Source organism: Oncorhynchus masou, chromosome 1, assembly GCF_036934945.1.
Source record: "Oncorhynchus masou masou isolate Uvic2021 chromosome 1, UVic_Omas_1.1, whole genome shotgun sequence".
Taxonomy (NCBI): domain Eukaryota; kingdom Metazoa; phylum Chordata; class Actinopteri; order Salmoniformes; family Salmonidae; genus Oncorhynchus; species Oncorhynchus masou.
Window position 1 is genome coordinate 48477707 of NC_088212.1, and position 18695 is coordinate 48496401.

The 18695-nt window shown below is 44.4% G+C and overlaps 1 protein-coding gene across 1 annotated transcript in view; it reads left to right on the forward strand.

Annotated features, from left to right (window-relative positions):
* Positions 1 to 18695, forward strand: part of rasgrf2b (Ras protein-specific guanine nucleotide-releasing factor 2b) — a 181462-nt gene that overhangs the window by 47592 nt on the left and 115175 nt on the right. Inside the window, exons 2-4 of the mRNA XM_064973592.1 lie at positions 1816 to 1922; positions 2361 to 2508; positions 15690 to 15779. Of these exons, the coding sequence (XP_064829664.1) occupies positions 1816 to 1922; positions 2361 to 2508; positions 15690 to 15779 (345 nt within the window). The remainder of the gene's footprint in view (positions 1 to 1815; positions 1923 to 2360; positions 2509 to 15689; positions 15780 to 18695) is intronic.

An 18695-nucleotide genomic window follows, 5' to 3' on the forward strand; every position in this document is an offset into this window, starting at 1 on the left:
AATCACTATAATTTAAGTAATTAATTTGCATTTTATTGCATGACATAAGTATTTGATACATCAGAAAAGCAGAACTTAATATTTGGTACAGAAACCTTTGTTTGCAATTACAGATCCTACGTTTCCTGTAGTTCTTGACCAGGTTTGCACACACTGCAGCAGGGATTTTGGCCCACTACTCCATACAGACCTTATTCAGATCATTCAGGTTTCGGGGCTGTCGCTGGGCAATACGGACTTTCAGCTCCCTCCAAAGATTTTCTATTGGGTTCAGGTCTGGAGACTGGCTAGGTCACTCCAGGACCTTGAGATGCTTCTTACGGAGCCACTCCTTAGTTGCCCTGGCTGTGTTTTGGGTCGTTGTCATGCAGGAAGACCCAGCCACGACCCATCTTCAATGATCTTACTGAGGGAAGAAGGTTGTTGGCCAAGATCTCGCAATACATGGCCCCATCCATCCTCCCCTCAATACGGTGCAGTCGTCCTGCCCCCTTTGCAGAAAAGCATCCCCAAAGAATGATGTTTCCACCTCCATGCTTCACGGTTGGGATGATGTTCTTGGTTATATTCATCCTTCTTCCTCAACACGGCGAGTGGAGTTTAGACCAAAAAGCTCTTTGTCTGACCACATGACCTTCTCCCATTCCTCCTCTGGATCATCCAGATGGTCTTTGGCAAACTTCAGTAGGGCCTGGGCATGCGCTGGCTTTGAGCAGCGGGACCTTGCGTGCGCTGCAGGATTTTAATCCATGACGGCGTAGTGTGTTACTAATGGTTTTCTTTGAGACTGTGGTCCCAGCTCTCTTCAGGTCATTGACCAGGTCCTGCCGTGTAGTTCTGGGCTGATCCCTCACCTTCCACATGATCATTGATGCCCCACGAGGTGAGATCTTGCATGGAGCCCCAGACCGAAGGTGATTGACCGTCATCTTGAACTTCTTCCATTTTCTAATAATTGCACCAACAGTTGTTGCCTTCTCACCAAGCTGCTTGCCTATTGTCCTGTAGCCCATCTCAGCCTTGTGCAGGTCTACAATTTTATCCCTGATGGCCTTACACAGCTCTCTGGTCTGGCGTCTGTTTGAGTGTGTGGACAGGTGTCTTTTATACAGGTAACGAGTTCAAACAGGTGCAGTTAATACAGGTAATGAGTGGAGAACAGGAGGGCTTCTTAATGAAAAACTAACAGGTCTGTGAGAGCCAGAATTCTTACTGATTTTAGAGTTCGCGTCCAGGCTAAGAAGGCAGGGAAATTCAGCAAGGATAATGGGAGGGAGAGGTGGGAGTGAGAGAAAGTGTGAAAGAAAAGAGCAGGGTGGATGATGTTGATGATCATGATCATAAGTGTAATATATCGTTTTCTCAGCCAGCAGACTCTTCATGGATAGTGCACTGGTCAAAAATAGTGCACTATAAAGGGAATAGGGTGCTGTTTGGGATGCAGGATCCATGTCACCATGTCCTTTGGCTCTGTTCATGCCTGTCCCTGTTACAGCCTGTTTGTGTCAGGAGGACACACTTGCAGTCTAAACATACACACGCAATCTTTCTGTTTGTGAGCGTGCGCAAGTGTGTGTGTGTGTGTATTTGACGTGTGAGGCCAAAGCTGATGGTTACTCTTTTGACCCCTGGCTCTACTGTTGCTGAGCCCAAACCTGTGTGGGTGCTTGTGCCAGCGCGTCCGTGCATATGTATGTCATTGACTTGTTTCCTCTCCTTCTATATGTTTAGCCTGTTCAGGAATGTTGAGGTGTGTTGGCACCTACAGTACCCCTCTCTCTTTCCCACTCTTTCTCTCTCTCTCTCTTCTTGCAGCACTACTTCCTGATCGTGTTTGGCCATGATGGACAGAAGCCTCTGGAGCTACGGACTGAGGAGGAGAGTGAATGTGATGAATGGGTGGAGGCCATCCAACAGGCCAGGTACTGTGTGTGTTCGAGAGAGAGACAGAGACCCTCCTGAGAAGGGGAAGGGATGGTTGTGTGTTGCTGTGTCTGCATAACAACCAAGCCAGAGCCCAGTGGGTATACCTGTACATAGCCATGGGAATTGCCTGTTCCACATCTCTTATTCTTAACCCCCCCCCCCCCCCCCCCTTATCTCTCCGAACCCGGGTGCCTTCTCTCCCACTCAACCTTTTTCTTACTCCTCTCTCTATCAGGCCTCCTTCCACTGTTTGTCTCATTGCTCTCCCTCTCTTCCCTCTCACTTATTGCCACTGTGTATAGAGCCACAAAAATTGTTTATTATACCTTTCCAGTCCTGTCAGATAGTGGTTTGGGGGCAGGGTCTATTCGGGATTGAGTATTTCTGTCCTCCGGGGTCCCTCGGTGACATCATCCCTGTGTCTGTCTCCTCAGCTACTCTGACATCATCATCGAGCGTGAGGTCTTGATGCAAAAGTACATCCACCTGGTCCAGATTGTGGAGACAGAGAAGGTGGCAGCCAACCAACTACGTACACAATTGGAGGATCAGGATACAGAGATAGAGAGGCTCAAAGGAGAGGTGCTTGCAAGCACACTGGCACTCAAAACACACTACCTCTGTCTGTTCCTCTGTCTCTATCTCTTCTCTCTTTCTGTATTTTGTATGTGTATCTTTCCTTCTCTGCCCTCTCTTCATCTTTAGCTCTGTCCTCTATCTTCTCCAACTCAATCTCTCTTTCTCTCAATCTTTCATTATTCATATTTCTCTCCTCCCCCTCTGTCATTGTCGAGCTGTCTCTCTCAGCCTTGATTTTAGACCACCACCTCATCTCCTTGGTGATGGCATATGAATTCGCTTTATTGACATTTCTGCTCTGACAAGTTGCAAACACATACACTGTGATCAGTCTCCAGCCAGCGCCAGTCAATGAGTGATGCAAAGAGGAACATACACGTTTGTAGGGTTAACTTCTCGCTAAGCTGAGGGAAAGGTCCTTAGCGGTTCATTTGGGGGTGATAAATGCAGCGTTAATGCAGCACACACACACTGTGACAATGTGTTGGCTAGTGATAATTAGGTGAACAGTCCTAGTTGTTCCTGGAGTAAACAGTAAGTGAGACCTGGATGTATGAGATCGATGTCAGACAGTTGGTAGAAGGAAATTAAAACTACAGTGTACAATTACAACAATACTGAATGAACACTTTTATTTTAACTTAATATAATACATCAATAAAATCAATTTAGTCTCAAATAAATAATTTGGTTAAAATAATGCAAAAACAAAGTGTTGAAGAAGAAAGTAAAAGTGCAATATTTGCCATGTAAAAAAGATAATGTTTAAGTTCCTTGCTCAGAACATGAGAACATATGAAAGCTGGTGGTTCCTTTTAACATGTCTTCAATATTCCCAGGTAAGAAGTTTTAGGTTGTAGTTATTATAGGAATTATAGGACTATTTCTCTCTACCATTTGTATTTCATATACCTTTGACTATTGGATGTTCTTATAGGCATTATAGTATTGCCAGCCTAATCTCGGGAATTGATAGGCTTGAAGTCATAAACAGCGCAATACTTGAAGCACAGTGACGAGCTGCTGGCATTTGCAGGAAAGTGCTGTTAGAATGAATGCTTACGAGCCTGCTGCTGCTTACCACCGCTCAGTCAGACTGCTCTATCAAATATCAAATCATAGACTTATAATAACACACAGAAATATGAACCTAATTAATATTAATTATCATTAATATGGTCAAATCCGGAAACCACCATTTCGAAAACAAAACGTTTATTCTTTCAGTGAAATACGGAACCGTAACCTATCTAACGGGTGGCATCCCTAAGTCTAAATATTGCTGTTACATTGCACAACCTTCAATGTTATGTCATAATTATGCACAATTCTGGCAAATTAATTACGGTCTTTGTTAGGAAAAAATGGTCTTTACACAGTTTGCAACGAGTCAGGCAGCCCAAACTGCTGCATATACCCTGACTCTGCTTGCACAGAACGCAAGTGACACAATTTCCAGAGGTAAAATAAATTTATTTTAGCAGGCAATATTAACTAAATATGCAGGATTAAAATATATACTTGTGTATTGATTTTAAGAAAGGCATTGATGTTGACGGTTAGGTAGACATTGGTGCAACGACAGTGCTTTTTTCACGAATGCGCTTGTTAAATCATCATCCGTTTGACGGTGATGTAGGCTGTGATTCGATGATAAATTAACAGGCACCGCATCGATTATATGCAACGCAGGACAAGCTAGATAAACTAGTAATATCATCAACCATGTTTAGGGATTATGTTAAGATTGATTGTTTTTTATAAGATAAGTTTAATGCTAGCTAGCAACTTAACTTGGCTCCTTGTTGCACTCACGTAACAGGTAGTCAGCTTGCCACGCAGTCTCCTCATGGAGTGCATTGTAATCGGTGTCCAAAAATGCAGACTATGAAATTTTTTAATCGGCCCTAATCTTTCGACCTCTAGTTTTAATATTAACAGCTGTTACAAATGCTTATAGCTTTCCTTATAACACTGCCTGTATGTACAATACATGTACTGACTTTGATAGAAGGCAACATTCAAACAGCATTGGCTGGTTACAAAGCTCACAGGACAGGTCCACGAGAGGAACACCCAATCATGACCTCTGCTAAGCGTGGTATTGCATGTCTATGTTTACATGCTTCATGTCATGCTTGTGAACAGCTAAAAGACCGTTACAAAGCCGAATCCATGCTTTTTGAGACTGGTCCAACTTTCTTCGGCTGACTGCATGGTTTTTATGTTGCATATTAATGCTGATTGACTGATTTCTATCAGCCATGTGTCACGCCCTGAGAGCCTTTGTTTTTCTATGGTATAGTAGGTCAGGGCATGACTGTGGTGTTTTCTAGTTATTATTTTCTATGTAAGGTTCTAGTTTAGTTTTTCTATGTGGGTGTTGGTATGATTCCCAATTAGAGGCAGCTGGCTATCGTTGTCTCTAATTGGGGATCATATTTAAGTAGCATTTTTTCCACCTGTGTTTTATGGGATATTGTTTATGGGATATTGTTTTGAGTGTATGTTACACCTCTTTGTTACGTTTCGTTGTTTGTGTCGTTCTTTTGTTGTTTTGTGCGTTTCTAATAAATATGTGGAAACCATATCGCGCTGCAGCTTGGTCCGATAATTATTCCGACGGTGACACCATGTTAGGTTAGCATGTAAAGAAAAAGCAGAGCCTCACGTCTGGAACACATCGACCACTGATATTATGGAGCTGTGCAACCTATCAACCCTTTGTCCTTCAGCCACACTCTCAACCAATGGCAATCAGACAAGTATGCACAATGTTTAAACAAATGTACCATTTTTATGATGCCATTTTAAGTGCTTTTATATACCTGCCCAGGGACTACAATTGAAAAATAGCTAGCTGGAAAATCTGCCACATTTACAGAAATGCTAATTGATGTGCACTGTCCCTGTCAAATAAATGTAATAAATGAAACATTTAATGAAATGATTTCCCCCAGTCACAGTGAGGTAGAGTGTGTAAAGGCTTTGTGAGAGTCCTGTGGGATACTGCTGCTGTATCGCTGAGCTAAACCATGATTTGCTTAGGCAGTCACAGGCAGATAACCCACAGTTACGTGTGTGTGGCAGGAGATTGTCCGTGAAGAGGAAATCTGATGCTTATCTAACGTGGAAACGCCCACAGCCTGACACACACACACACACACACACACACACCCCTGAAATAGTGCCACATTCCAGAGAATTGTATATCGATGGATTGCCATTTAATGTGACTATTATAGCCATAATCAAAGCTATTTACAAACTGAAATCCATGAGCATACAAAATATGAATACAATACACACACAAGTAAAGAATATACAATTAAACAAAATCAGGAAGCCAGAATGGTTAAGCAATGTCAGGAAGTCGGCATGGGAGCTGAAGCAGCTTCTTTTGGTAGCATCGAGTGGTGGGAGGCAGAATCACGGTCACAGCCAGGGGGGAATAGTTGGTCAGAAGACAGTTCCGTAGCAATTCAGGTGCGCACCTTGCCGTCGACGACGTCCTCACAGCCATCCACATCCATCCCGTAGCATAGCCACTTGACTTTGTAGGTAGAATGACCGCTAGCTACTCCTTCACTGCCAACCAGTAGCATCCGCTTGGGTGAATCCCCCTGCAGCCACTAGTGCCTGAAAGCTCACCACTCATCAGTAGATTAGAGTAGAATAGTACAGGCCTCCTATTATTAGCCCACCTCTGCCATCTCCTGCCTTTAAATTTGGACTTCTCCTCAACCACAAGCCCCAGCATTTCAAATCAAAACACTATGCTGTGTTTACACAGTCATCCTATGAGCCTAATTCAGATTTTTTGCTCATATCCAAGCTTTTTGTCTGACTGTCCACGCTCAGTTTTACATATAACCCATATCATTTTGTGCATTCACACTGATGTAGCCTCTGAAATAGCATGCAGACATCCTTTCACTGTTCCTTTAAATTTTGTGGCGGTTGTTGTGGTAACGGCAGGTTACATGCAACAAAAAAGATTGCATAATGGAGAATCGGAATTGTATCAGAATTGAGAACCATATACATCCATGGTATAAATCAAAACTCAAAAGATCAGATTCCAGTTGTTTTCTTTGCTGTTTAAACATTGGGAAAACGTTCAGGTATGTTTCAATATGCCAATAAATAGTCTCAGTATAAGACTCTGCTAATGATCACTGGTGTATGAGCCCTTCTCCTGTAGCGGTTCTGTCCTACTATTACTATTTTAACTGAATCCCAAATGGCACCCTAGTCTCTATATAGTGCACTATAGGCCAGGCAGATTGCTCAAGACTGACCTCGAAATTAGACGCCTGTCCATGTCCTGAGGACGTCGGGAAATGTCTTCAAACCCCGCACCTAGCGGCTTGGGTTTTGCTAAATGGTGGTGGATTGGTGTAATCCTATGACGCCAGATCCGAAGGGTGTGTGTTCAGTCCCAGCGGTAGACACAATTTTTTTATTTTTTATATTCCAAAACTTAACCCTTACCATAACCATTTGTAATGAATGCCTAAACTTAATGTTTTAACTCTATCAAAAACAGGGAGGAGAGGGGGAGCCCTGGTGAGATTAGGGTGAGTTTAGGGCTCTTATTTAAGAGCTCAGTGACTTTCAGCGTGGCACTGTCATAGGATGCCACCTTTCCAACAAGTCAGTTAGTTACATTTCTGCCCTGCTGGAGCTGCCAACTGTAAGTGCTCTTATTGTGAAGTGGAAACATCTAGGAGCAACAACGGCTCAGCCGCAAAGTGGTAGGCCATACAAGCTCACAGAATGGGACTGCTGAAGGGTGTAGCGTGTAGCAATTGTAGGTTCTCGGTTGCAACACCCACTACAAAGTTCCAAACTGCTTCTGGAAGCAACGTCAGCACAAGAACTGTTCATCGGGAGCTTCATGAAATTGATTTACATGGCCAAGCAGCTGCACACAAGTCTAAGATCACCATTCACAGTGAATCAAGCTTCACTATCTGGCAGTCTGATGGACATATCTGGGTTTGGCTGATGCCAGGAAAACGCTACCTGCTAAAAAATGCATAGTGCCAACTGTAAAGTTTTGTTAGAGGAAGAATAATGGTCTAGGGCTGTTTTTCATGGTTCGGGCTAGGCCCCTTAGTTCCAGTGAAGGGAAATCTTAACGCTAAAGCATACAATGACATTGTAAATGATTCTGTGCTTCCAACTTTGTGGCAAAGGACAAGGAAAACAACATGCTGGCACTTCACAAACTATACAAGGCTATAAAGAAGCTGGAGACCATGCACCTGGAGGCTGCTTTCCGTGTTGTTAGAATTAAAATCACTATGTCATTAAGACACATAATGGCCAACTTCCAGCAACACGTCTCTTTCGCCACTAGGGGAGATAAAGTCCTAGCCCACAATTACTCCACCCACAAGCAAACATTCCATACTCTCCCACATACCCCCTTCAGCAAATCAGATCATGACTCTATACTCCTGCTTCCTGTATACAAGCAGAAGCTCAAACAGGAAGTACCCGTGAGGCACTCCGTTGAGAAATGGTCCTCCGAATCAGAGGCTATGCTACAAGACTGCTTTGCAGGCGCTGATTGGAATATGTTCCGGGACTCCGCCGATAGCATCAACAAGCTAACCACCTCAGTCACCGGCTTCATTAGGAAATACTTTGACGATGTCTCCACAGTGATGTCTCTCCAGCCCTGGATTAACACGGAGGTTGGTGCTAAGCTAAAGGACAGGGCTTCCACACGCAGCTAACCCTGATGCTACGGTTGAGGACACAAACTAGTACAAGTAGTCCCATTACGACCTCTGCAGATCCATCAAACACGCAAAAGGACAATTATAGGAATAAGGTGGAATCCTATTACACAGGCTCCGCCCCACACCACATGTGGCAAGGGCTTGTGGCGGCCAAGCGTTCATAGCGACGTCGCTTTTTGATCCTTCGATGTCGGCTCTTCCTATCATTGTGAAGCAGAATTCACCAAGCGTTGGATTGTTCACCCACTAATAGGGAACGTGAGCTGGGATTAGACCGTCGTGAGACAGGTTAGTTTTACCATCCATTACGGATTGCAAAAGAAGACCCAGACGTTATCTGTCCAATGATGTCTCTACCAGACAAAATCAATGCATTTTTGGCATGCTTCAACAAAAACCACACTTTCCAAGGCCGACGCAAGGTTTTTGATCAGGTCAGCACTCGTAAGGCCGCGGGGTCGGATGGTATTGTATGGTATGGATGGTTGGTATTGATGGATGGTATTCCAGGGCGCGTTCTCGGAGCATGCGCAGAACACCTGGCAGGCATATTCTCGGTAATTTCCAACCTCTCCTTGTCCCAGTTTGTTTATCCCCACAAGCTGACCACCATCATTCCTTTTCCCAAGAACTCTAAGGCTATCTGCCCCATTGACTACAGCCATGTAGCACTCATATCTGTAATCATGAAGTGCTTTGAAAGGCTGGTTATGGCACATATAAACACCATCATCCCAGACACCCTAGATCCACTTGGATTTGCATACCGCCCCAACAGATCCATAGATGACGCAATCTTAATTGCACTCCACACTGCAAAATGGCGCCGGGAGGAATGGCAGCAGTTTTACGGGCGCCCAACGAATTCTGTTATTATGTGTTTTTTTTCGCGATATTTGTACATTATTTTTTACATAATGTTTCTGCAACCATATCTTACGGCAGAAAAGAGCTTCTGGATATCAACAAGCAGGACTCACACGATATTCTCCAAACACCCTGCAGAGCCGACATCCCAGTTATTCGCAAGAAGAAGCGACGCAGGTACAGAGGACAAAGAGCTGGATGCCGCAGAAGGCGAGTAGGGATGCTGCCGTTACCGTCAATACTACTCGCCAACATGCATTCATTGGACAATAAATTAGACGAGGTACGATCACGAATATCCGACCAACGGGACATCAAAACTGTAATATCCTATGTTTCATGGAATAGTGGCTGAATGACGACATGGATATTCAGCTAGCGGGATAGCTAGCTAGTATATTGTGATAAATTGCAGGCCACACTACTTGCCTAGAGAGTTCTCAGCTATACTTTTCATGGCTGTTTATTTACCACCACAGACAGATGCTGGCACTAAGACCCCACTCAGTCAGCTCAGAGGCGGCACTCCTAGTGGCCGGAGACTTTAATGCAGGGAAACTTAAATCAGTTTTACCAAATCTCTATCAACATGTTAAATGTGTAACCAGTGTGGGGAAAAATCTAGATCACCTGTAATCCACACACAGAGATGCGTAGAAAGTTCTCCCTCGCCCTCCATTTGGTAATCTGACCACAACTCTATACTGATTCCAGCTTACAAGCAAAAATTAAAGCAGGAAGCACCAGTGACTCAGTGGTCAGATGAAGCAGATGCTAAACTACAGGACTGTTTTGCTATCACAGACTGGAACATGCTCCGGGACTCTTCCAATGACATTGAGGAATACACCACATCAGTCACTGGCTTTATCAATAAGTGCATTGAGGACGTCGTCCCCACAGTGACTGTACGTACATACCCCAACCAGAAGCCATGGATTACAGGCAACATTTGCACTGAGCTAAAGGGTGGAGCTGCCGCTTTCAAGGTGCGGGTCTCTAACCTGGAAGCTTACAAGAAAATCCCGCTATGTCCTGCGACGAACCATCAAACAGGCAAAGCGTCAATACAGGGCTAAGATTGAATCATACTACACCGACTCCGACGCTCGTCGGATGTAGCAGGACTTGCAAACTATTACAGACTACAAAGGGAAGCACAGCCGAGAGCTGCCCAGTGACACGAGCCTACCAGATGAGCTAAATCACTTCTATGCTCGCTTCGAGGCAAGCAACACTGAGGCATGCATGAGAGCATCAGCTGTTCCGGACGATTGTGTGATCACGCTCTCCGTAGCCGACATGAGTAAGACCTTTAAACAGGTCAACATTCACAAGGTTGCGGGGTCAGATGGATTACCAGGACGTATACTCCGGGAATCTGCTGACCAACTGGCAGGTGTCTTCACAGACATTTTCGACATGTCCCTGATTGAGTCTGTAATACCAGCATGTTTCAAGCAAACCACCATAGTCCCTATGCCCAAGAACACAAAGGCAACCTGCCTAAATGACTACAGACCAGTAGCACTCATATTCGTAGCCATGAAGTGCTTTGAAAGGCTGGTAATGGATCACATCAACACCATTATCCCAGAAACCCTAGACCCACTCCAATTTGCATACCGCACAAACAGATCCACAGATGATGCAATCTCTATTGCACTCCACACTGCCCTTTCCCACCTGGACAAAAGGAACACGTATGTGAGAATGCTATTCATTGACTACGGCTCAGCGTTCAACACTATAGTACCCTTAAAGCTCATCACTAAGCTAAGGAACCTGTGACTAAACACCTCTCTTTGCAACTAGTTCCTGGACTTCCTGACGGGCCGCGCCCAGGTGGTGAGGGTAGGTAGCAACACATCTGCCACGCTGATCCTCCACACTGGAGCTCCCCAGGGGTGCGTGCTCAGTCCCCTCCTGTACTCTCTGTTCACCCACGGCTCCATGGCCAGGCACGGCTCCAACACCATCATTAAGTTTGCCGATGACACAACAGTGCTAGGCCTGATCACCGACAATGATGAGACAGCCTATAGGGAGGAGGTCAGAGACCTGGCCGGGTGGTGACAGAATAACAACCTATCCCTCAACGTAACCAAGACAAAGGAGATGATTGTGGACTACAGGAAAAGGAGCACAGAGCACACCCCCATTCTCATCGATGGGCTGTAGTAGAGCAGGTTGAGAGCTTCAAGTTCCTTGGTATCCATGTCAACATCAAACTAGAATGGTCCAAACACACCAAGACAGTCGTGAAGAGGACACGACAAAGCCTATTCCCCCTCAAGAGGTTGAAATATTTAGCACAGGCCCTCAAATCCTCAAAAGGTTCTACAGCTGCACCATTGAGTGCATCTTGACTGGCTACATCACTGCTTGGTATGGCAACTGCACAGCCCTTTACCGCATGACTCTACAGATGGTGGTGTGGATGACCCAGTACATCACTGGGGCCAAGTTCCTTGTCATCCAGGACGTCTATATCAGGCGGTGTGGAACAAAGGCCCGGAAAATTGTTAGACTTCAGCCACTCTCTCTGCTTCTGCACAGCAAGCGGTACCGGAGCAACAAGTTTGACACCAACAGGCTCATGAACAGCTTCTATCCCCAAGCCATAAGACTGCTAAATAGCTAACAAAATGGCTTCATGGACTGTGTGCATTGACCCTTCTATTTCATTTGAATTATTGCACTGACTTTATGCACACACACACACACTCACATTGACACTCCAACACACACATAATTTGCTCACACAGACATTAAACACACACACACATTCATACTGACTACGCACACACTAACATACAATCATCATATACGCTGCTGCTGCTACTCTGTTTATTATATATCCTGATGCCTTGTCACATTATGCTCATACATAGCTCACCCTACCACTCCAGTATCCCTGAACATTGTAAATATGGTATTGGCATTGACCCTGGAACTGACCGTTTATATAGTTTACATACTTTCTTGTGTACTTCTTATTTTCTATTTCTCGTGTGTTTTGTTCTGCTTCAATTTTTTGTAGTTTATTTTTTATAGTTCTACTGATATTGAATACTGCATTGTGGGGAAAAGGCAAGCAAGAAAGAAAATTAAAACTCAAAAATGAACTCGCCCACTGGAACGTCTTCCCCAGACAAGGCGCGTGGTTTGTGCTTGCCCTTGCTCTGGAAATAGCAACCCTAGTGAAATGGGCTTTCATAAAGTTGTTCAACAATCTTGGGCAGATTGCCAAGATTTGGATTACCTCCGACTAGTTTATATTTAGGCTGTCAACCGTCAACCTGAGACTGGTGTGTTGTTGGTAAGTTGCTAAATTTTGTTTATAGCTAGCTACATGCTATTATTTGACAGGCTGTTCCACTATGATATTGTGATGTAACTAGCTAAATACATAGCCTCTCCCTAACCTGTAATGTGAAAGGAAGATTTGCATAGCTAACGTTGCACCTGAAGGTTTCATCCCTGCTAGCTAACGTTACTTGCAAACCTGACTGCATGTTTGATGCATGTTGCCAGATTGCTTTCAATAATGTTTCAACTCAAAACTGGCAAGCTACTGTAAGATCCCTGCTAAATAATCAACCATATTAGCTAGCTAGCATTTGAGGGCTTCAGCTAACCACCCAAAAAGATGCCAATAAAGCAACAACAATATTTCATATTTTCTAGGGCAAAAATAATGATGACAGATAAGGAAGCAGTGGCCAGACACCAGTCACGTTTCAGAGTAATGGAGGACATAACCACCATTGATAATGTAATCAGTGCTGTGTCTTGTATGTTGTAAGGAGGTGCCCCCCATCCATGGTGCCACAATGGACAACTCCTGGGCCAGGGTGAGTACACCAGTCAGTGACATGCTGGTGTAAACGGTGCACCACCGCTGTAACTCCGCGCCGTGTGTGGTTGATTTGAGACTATAGACGTGGACTTTGGAGTTCAGGTAGTTTTAATTAAGCAGAACTCACTCTTTGCATCCTGCATCTGCATCCAAAAGGAAATAAAACATTTGTAGATCACATATGTTCTGAGAATCGTCACCTCTTTCTCTCATAGTGCATCAAAATGATTACACAAATTAGTACAGCCTCTCCTTATTATACATAACATATTTGATATAGATAAAACCACATACCTGCATCCTAAAGGAAATAAAACATTTGTAGAGCCACATATGTTCTGCAAATCGTCGCCTCTTTCTACTACAGATGCACAATAGGAGGAACTGGGATCATTCGAGGAGCTAGCCATCGTTCACACATACAATAGCCTGCTAGTACCTTAGTTAGCTATGAACCACATGTTGAATTCAGAATGTTGATATCATCCTAAAAAGTACAATTACAAGTGCATCTTAACAATACCATCCACTTATGAGTAACCTCTAAATAACAAAACACTGTGTGTATGACTTTGTGCTTAAAATAATCAAACTTTTCTAAATACGACAGAAAAAGCGTGGCTACCTGCATCAAAATTATTTGAGCACGAGCACGCAGGACAAAACGTAAGTACACACTCCCCAACTCCCAGGATGCAGGCATGCACAGTAACAAATCAACATGACATGTTAATATATGAACCTGGGGAAATTCACACAGTACTTTAACAACTGTTCCACTGGCATTGAATTAGCTGTGAATCCTCATCTCTGATTGGCTATGTTCAACTGTGTATTTACTGTTGTTTTCCATGACTGTATGGTGAGTCTTTCTCTCTCTCCCTCCCTCCCTGTCTCTGTGATAGGAGCTGGGTCGGATCTGTATGTCAGGCTCCCTCATGACTGGTATCTGTGACGAGGGGCCTGGAGCTGATCTACTGACACTGGCAAACACCTCAAAAGGGACAAAAGGTGATTACTAATAAGATAGTACATCACAAGTGTTTAGTAATATTAGAATCACCTTTATTTGCCAAATACATTTGCATGTACAGGAATTTGACTCTGTGAAATAGTGCTGCCACAATAAACATAATTTACAGACAGACAAACTGAATATACGGACAAGAAAACACCACCATTTGTCACTCATCAACTCTACTTCATTTTTCTACAGATGGAAGACAAGTGATAAGCTTTGGTCATGGAGTCCTCTGACGGAAAGACAGGTTTATACTGATGTCTGAATTGGGAAATACCTTGTACTCCGCATTAAAATGATACAAGACACATCTATTACTTTTTATTGTCTTTTTGTTATTATTGATTTGAATGGTACTATCGATGGGGGGGAGATATGGGACACCATACAGGAAGGTATGATGACTGACATGTTTGGCAAGGTAGGGCCAGGGCCACCAGACACAATGTTGATAGGTACAGTATTTGTATCGGTTGTGAATGACAAAAGATGAAAGGCAAGTATAATATTTGCACATTGTTATATTAGCAGAACACTGCTTCAGCAGGATTGTGTAGGAGGTTTATTATACAGTATATACATGGAACTGTATAGTCAGTATGAGAAGAGTGCCATCCTCCTGCATCTGTAGTTATTGAACTCTGCCTGCTGGACCCATGAGGCAAACTCTGTCATATCCACTCCACCCCTTCTGCCACCTGACTGCACATGTCCATAACCTGTAATGCATTACATAAAGGAAAGGGACCTCACTGGAGACTTGAAGACAGATTCTTAACCATAGAACTGTGTATATCAGTGTGTAATACAGCCAAATCCTTCAATTTCTGCAAATAGACCATAGAAATGCCTTTATAGTTCTGGTTAGACAGCTGAAGTGGTACTCTACACATAATTGATTTTTGATTGGTTAGGTAACGTATAGGCATACTGTCTTTATAAGCACATCAATATATTTACTGCAGAAAATGTATTTCTATCACGAACACATCCATCAATAATTTAAATGTTAAAAATGATGTACACTCAAGCTGGCCGATGTTCGTGCAATGTTCATATGTAGCCTACACCTGTAAGGATATTAGTTCTAGGATTTGTCTCGAGAAAGATCTAACAGCGGATTTAAGGAGCGACGAGGCAAAACTAGCCAATTACAGAATATTGTGTTGTAGGACAGCTGAGCTGACTAAAGACCGGAATGTGATGAAAGTTGAAACTAAGTTGCAAGCTACTTTCGTAGCAAGGTGATGTAGAACGAGTGTCTTTATGAAACACATTCCAAACACTGGCTCTTGCTATCTTGTAATAACTGATTTAAATCAGCTAGATAGCTGCAGCTGGCTATCCTATCACCAAGCTAGCTGCTGTCTGCTTGGCTAAACACAACACTGAATTAGCTGACCACCTGGGGATGGTGAGGCAGTCAGTGCGGGAGAAGTCCTCAATTTCAAAAACTTTGTTCTCTCCATAGCAAAGCTATCTTAGCTTACATCACTGTACTCACTACTTGAATGGCAAAGACATAACCAATGAACACCCACATCAAACCACACCCAAGACAACTATTATTTGCCTCCAGTCATGGCTGCTAGCATTTCTTAATGAGCATTGATGAAAAAAAGGAGCCTAATCAGGAAGTGCAGTCTTCAGTTGTGTTTACTGTGTTTTAATTCTCTCTCAGATCGTTGCCCTGAACAAAACCAATGAGAGAATGTGGCCTTACCATGTAAACCAAGAGGATGAAGACCCAGACATAAAAAAGATTAAGAAGGTATGTGCATGCATGCCCGTGTGTGTGTGTGTAACCTGTGTACGTGGGTATGTGCCTAAGTGTGTGTGTGTGTGTGTGTGTGTGTGTGTGTGTGTGTGTGTGTGTGTGTGTGTGTGTGTGTGTGTGTGTGTGTGTGTGTGTGTGTGTGTGTGTGTGTGTGTGTGTGTGTGTATATATATGTATTCCACGCATTGGTCGATTCCTGGACTGTTTATACAAGCAATCAGACATCCCATCCACCATAACCCTCCTCATTATCACTGACTTCTTCAAGACTTTGGCAAATAGACCACCCTATCGGCCATTGAACGTCTTATCCAACCGGGTGTCAAACTTCAAATCAAATGTTATTAGTCACATGCGCCGAATACAACCTTACAGTGAAATGCTTACGTATGAGCCCCTAACCGACAGTGCAGTTTCCAAAAATTCCAGATAAGAATAAGATAAGAATAAGTAATTAAAAAATAACAATTTATACAGGAGGGTGCCAGTACAGAGTCAATGTGTGGGGGCACCGGTTAGTTGAGGTGGTAGTGTAACGACCCTGGGTTATTATCGCCGTTCGTATTATTACCTGCCGTTCGAGCATGCTTTTGTGGCACAGTCGATAGCGCACCGGACCTCGGGCTCGAAGTTCGAGGGTTCGAGACCTGCTCCCTTACATTGGTGTCAGTAGTAAAAACCAGCTAGCTAGCTGACTTCTGTGGCTAGCTACTGTAAGTGAGAACGGGGTTGAAAATGCTTTGAGGGAATCTGAAAGGTGGAGGTAGGGGACGATTATGGCCAAGGAGGTGCGTATGCATGGACGTCGGGGGATCTGGCTGAGGAGATCGCCAGGGCTTCGGAGCCCAGAGGCCGCTTGATGGAGGAAGTTAGAGTGATGGCGGCTGAAGCGGGCATGAGTGCCTCGTTGACTGTGCTTCGCGCGGATTCTGGTGGGCGGACCGAAGGGGTGACGTCGACGCGGCGGGACGAGGAATCTGGGGCTCAGGATATAAACAAACATGGCTGCGCCCAGTTCCCGGCTGCGTCCGTATCTGTTAAGATCTCGAAGTATTCCGGTAAGGCGGATTGGGAAGCTTTTCATGCTCAGTTTGAACTGTTAGCTCATTTTAGGGGGTGGTCGGATGAAGAAAGGACACTGTATTTGGCTTTATGCCTCATGGATGATGCTCTGGCCTGTTTGATATTGATTAGCCCGAGGACAGACATGATTATGGTGCTTTAGTGGGAGCACTGAGGAAGCTTTATGGACAGTGTGTTCAGCCCGGGTTGCTGTGCTCCGAACTGAGTAATAGACGCAGGCAGCCTGGAGAGCCTCTACGGGTGCTAGCTAATGTCATTGAGATCCTCACATGCCCCCCTCCGTGCAGAGCGAGCTAGCACGGGACCAGTTCATATGGGCGCTCTCTCCTACGGAGCTGAGCATACAGATCCAGCTGGCTCATCCTGAGTCATTGCAGATAGCCTTGGAGATGGCTTTAGCGAGGGAGCTGGTGTGGGCTGGGGCTTCAGCTGGGGCTTTGGTGGGGGTGCAGGGAGACAGACCCTCTGTGTGGGCTGTGGCGCAGAGCAGCCTAGAGCTGGAAAAGCCTGCATGGGTGGCTGAAATGACAGAACTCATTCGTGCTGTGTCGCTACAGGTGACACGAAACACACACCCTGGTCCCAGGGTCTGCTGGGGTTGTAGCCAGCCAGGCCATCTACACCTGGATTACCCCATGTCCCCCAGAGCTCAGGGAAATGGTTCAGGGTCTGTATAGACGGGTAGTGCAGACCCGTGGCTTTCTTTCCCAACCACCAAATCAAATCAAATCAATTCAAATTTTATTTGTCACATACACATGGTTAGCAGATGTTAATGCGAGTGTAGCGAAATGCTTGTGCTTCTAGTTCCGACAATGCAGTAATAACCAACAAGTAATCTAAGTAACAATTCCTAATCTACTGTCTTATACACAGTGTAAGGGGATAAAGAATATGTACATAAGGATATATGAATGAGTGATGGTACAGAGCAGCATAGGCAAGATACAGTAGATGGTATCGAGTACAGTATATACATGTGAGATGAGTATGTAAACAAAGTGGCATAGTTAAAGTGGCTAGTGATACATGTATTACATAAGGATGCAGTCGATTTTATAGAGTACAGTATATACGTATACATATGAGATGAATAATGTAGGGTAAGTAACATTATATAAGGTAGCATTGTTTAAAGTGGCTAGTGATATATTTACAACATTTCCCATCAATTCCCATTATTAAAGTGGCTGGAGTTGAGTCAGTGTCAGTGTGTAGGCAGCAGCCACTCAGTGTTAGTGGTGGCTGTTTAACAGTCTGATGGCCTTGAGATAGAAGCTGTTTTTCAGTCTCTCGGTCCCAGCTTTGATGCACCTGTACTGACCTCGCCTTCTGGATGATAGCGGGGTGAACAGGCAGTGGCTCGGGTGGTAGATGTCCTTGATGATCTTTATGGCCTTCCTGTAACATCGGGTGGTGTAGGTGTCCTGGAGGGCAGGTAGTTTGCCCCCGATGATGCGTTGTGCAGACCTCACTACCCTCTGGAGAGCCTTACGGTTGAGGGCGGAGCAGTTGCCGTACCAGGCGGTGATACAGCCCGCCAGGATGCTCTCGATTGTGCCTCTGTAGAAGTTTGTGAGTGCTTTTGGTGACAAGCCGAATTTCTTCAGCCTCCTGAGGTTGAAGAGGCGCTGCTGCGTCTTCTTCACGATGCTGTCTGTGTGAGTGGACCAATTCAGTTTGTCTGTGATGTGTATGCCGAGGAACTTAAAACTTGCTACTCTCTCCACTACTGTTCCATCGATGTGGATAGGGGGGTGTTCTCTCTGCTGTTTCCTGAAGTCCACAATCATCTCCTTAGTTTTGTTGACGTTGAGTGTGAGGTTA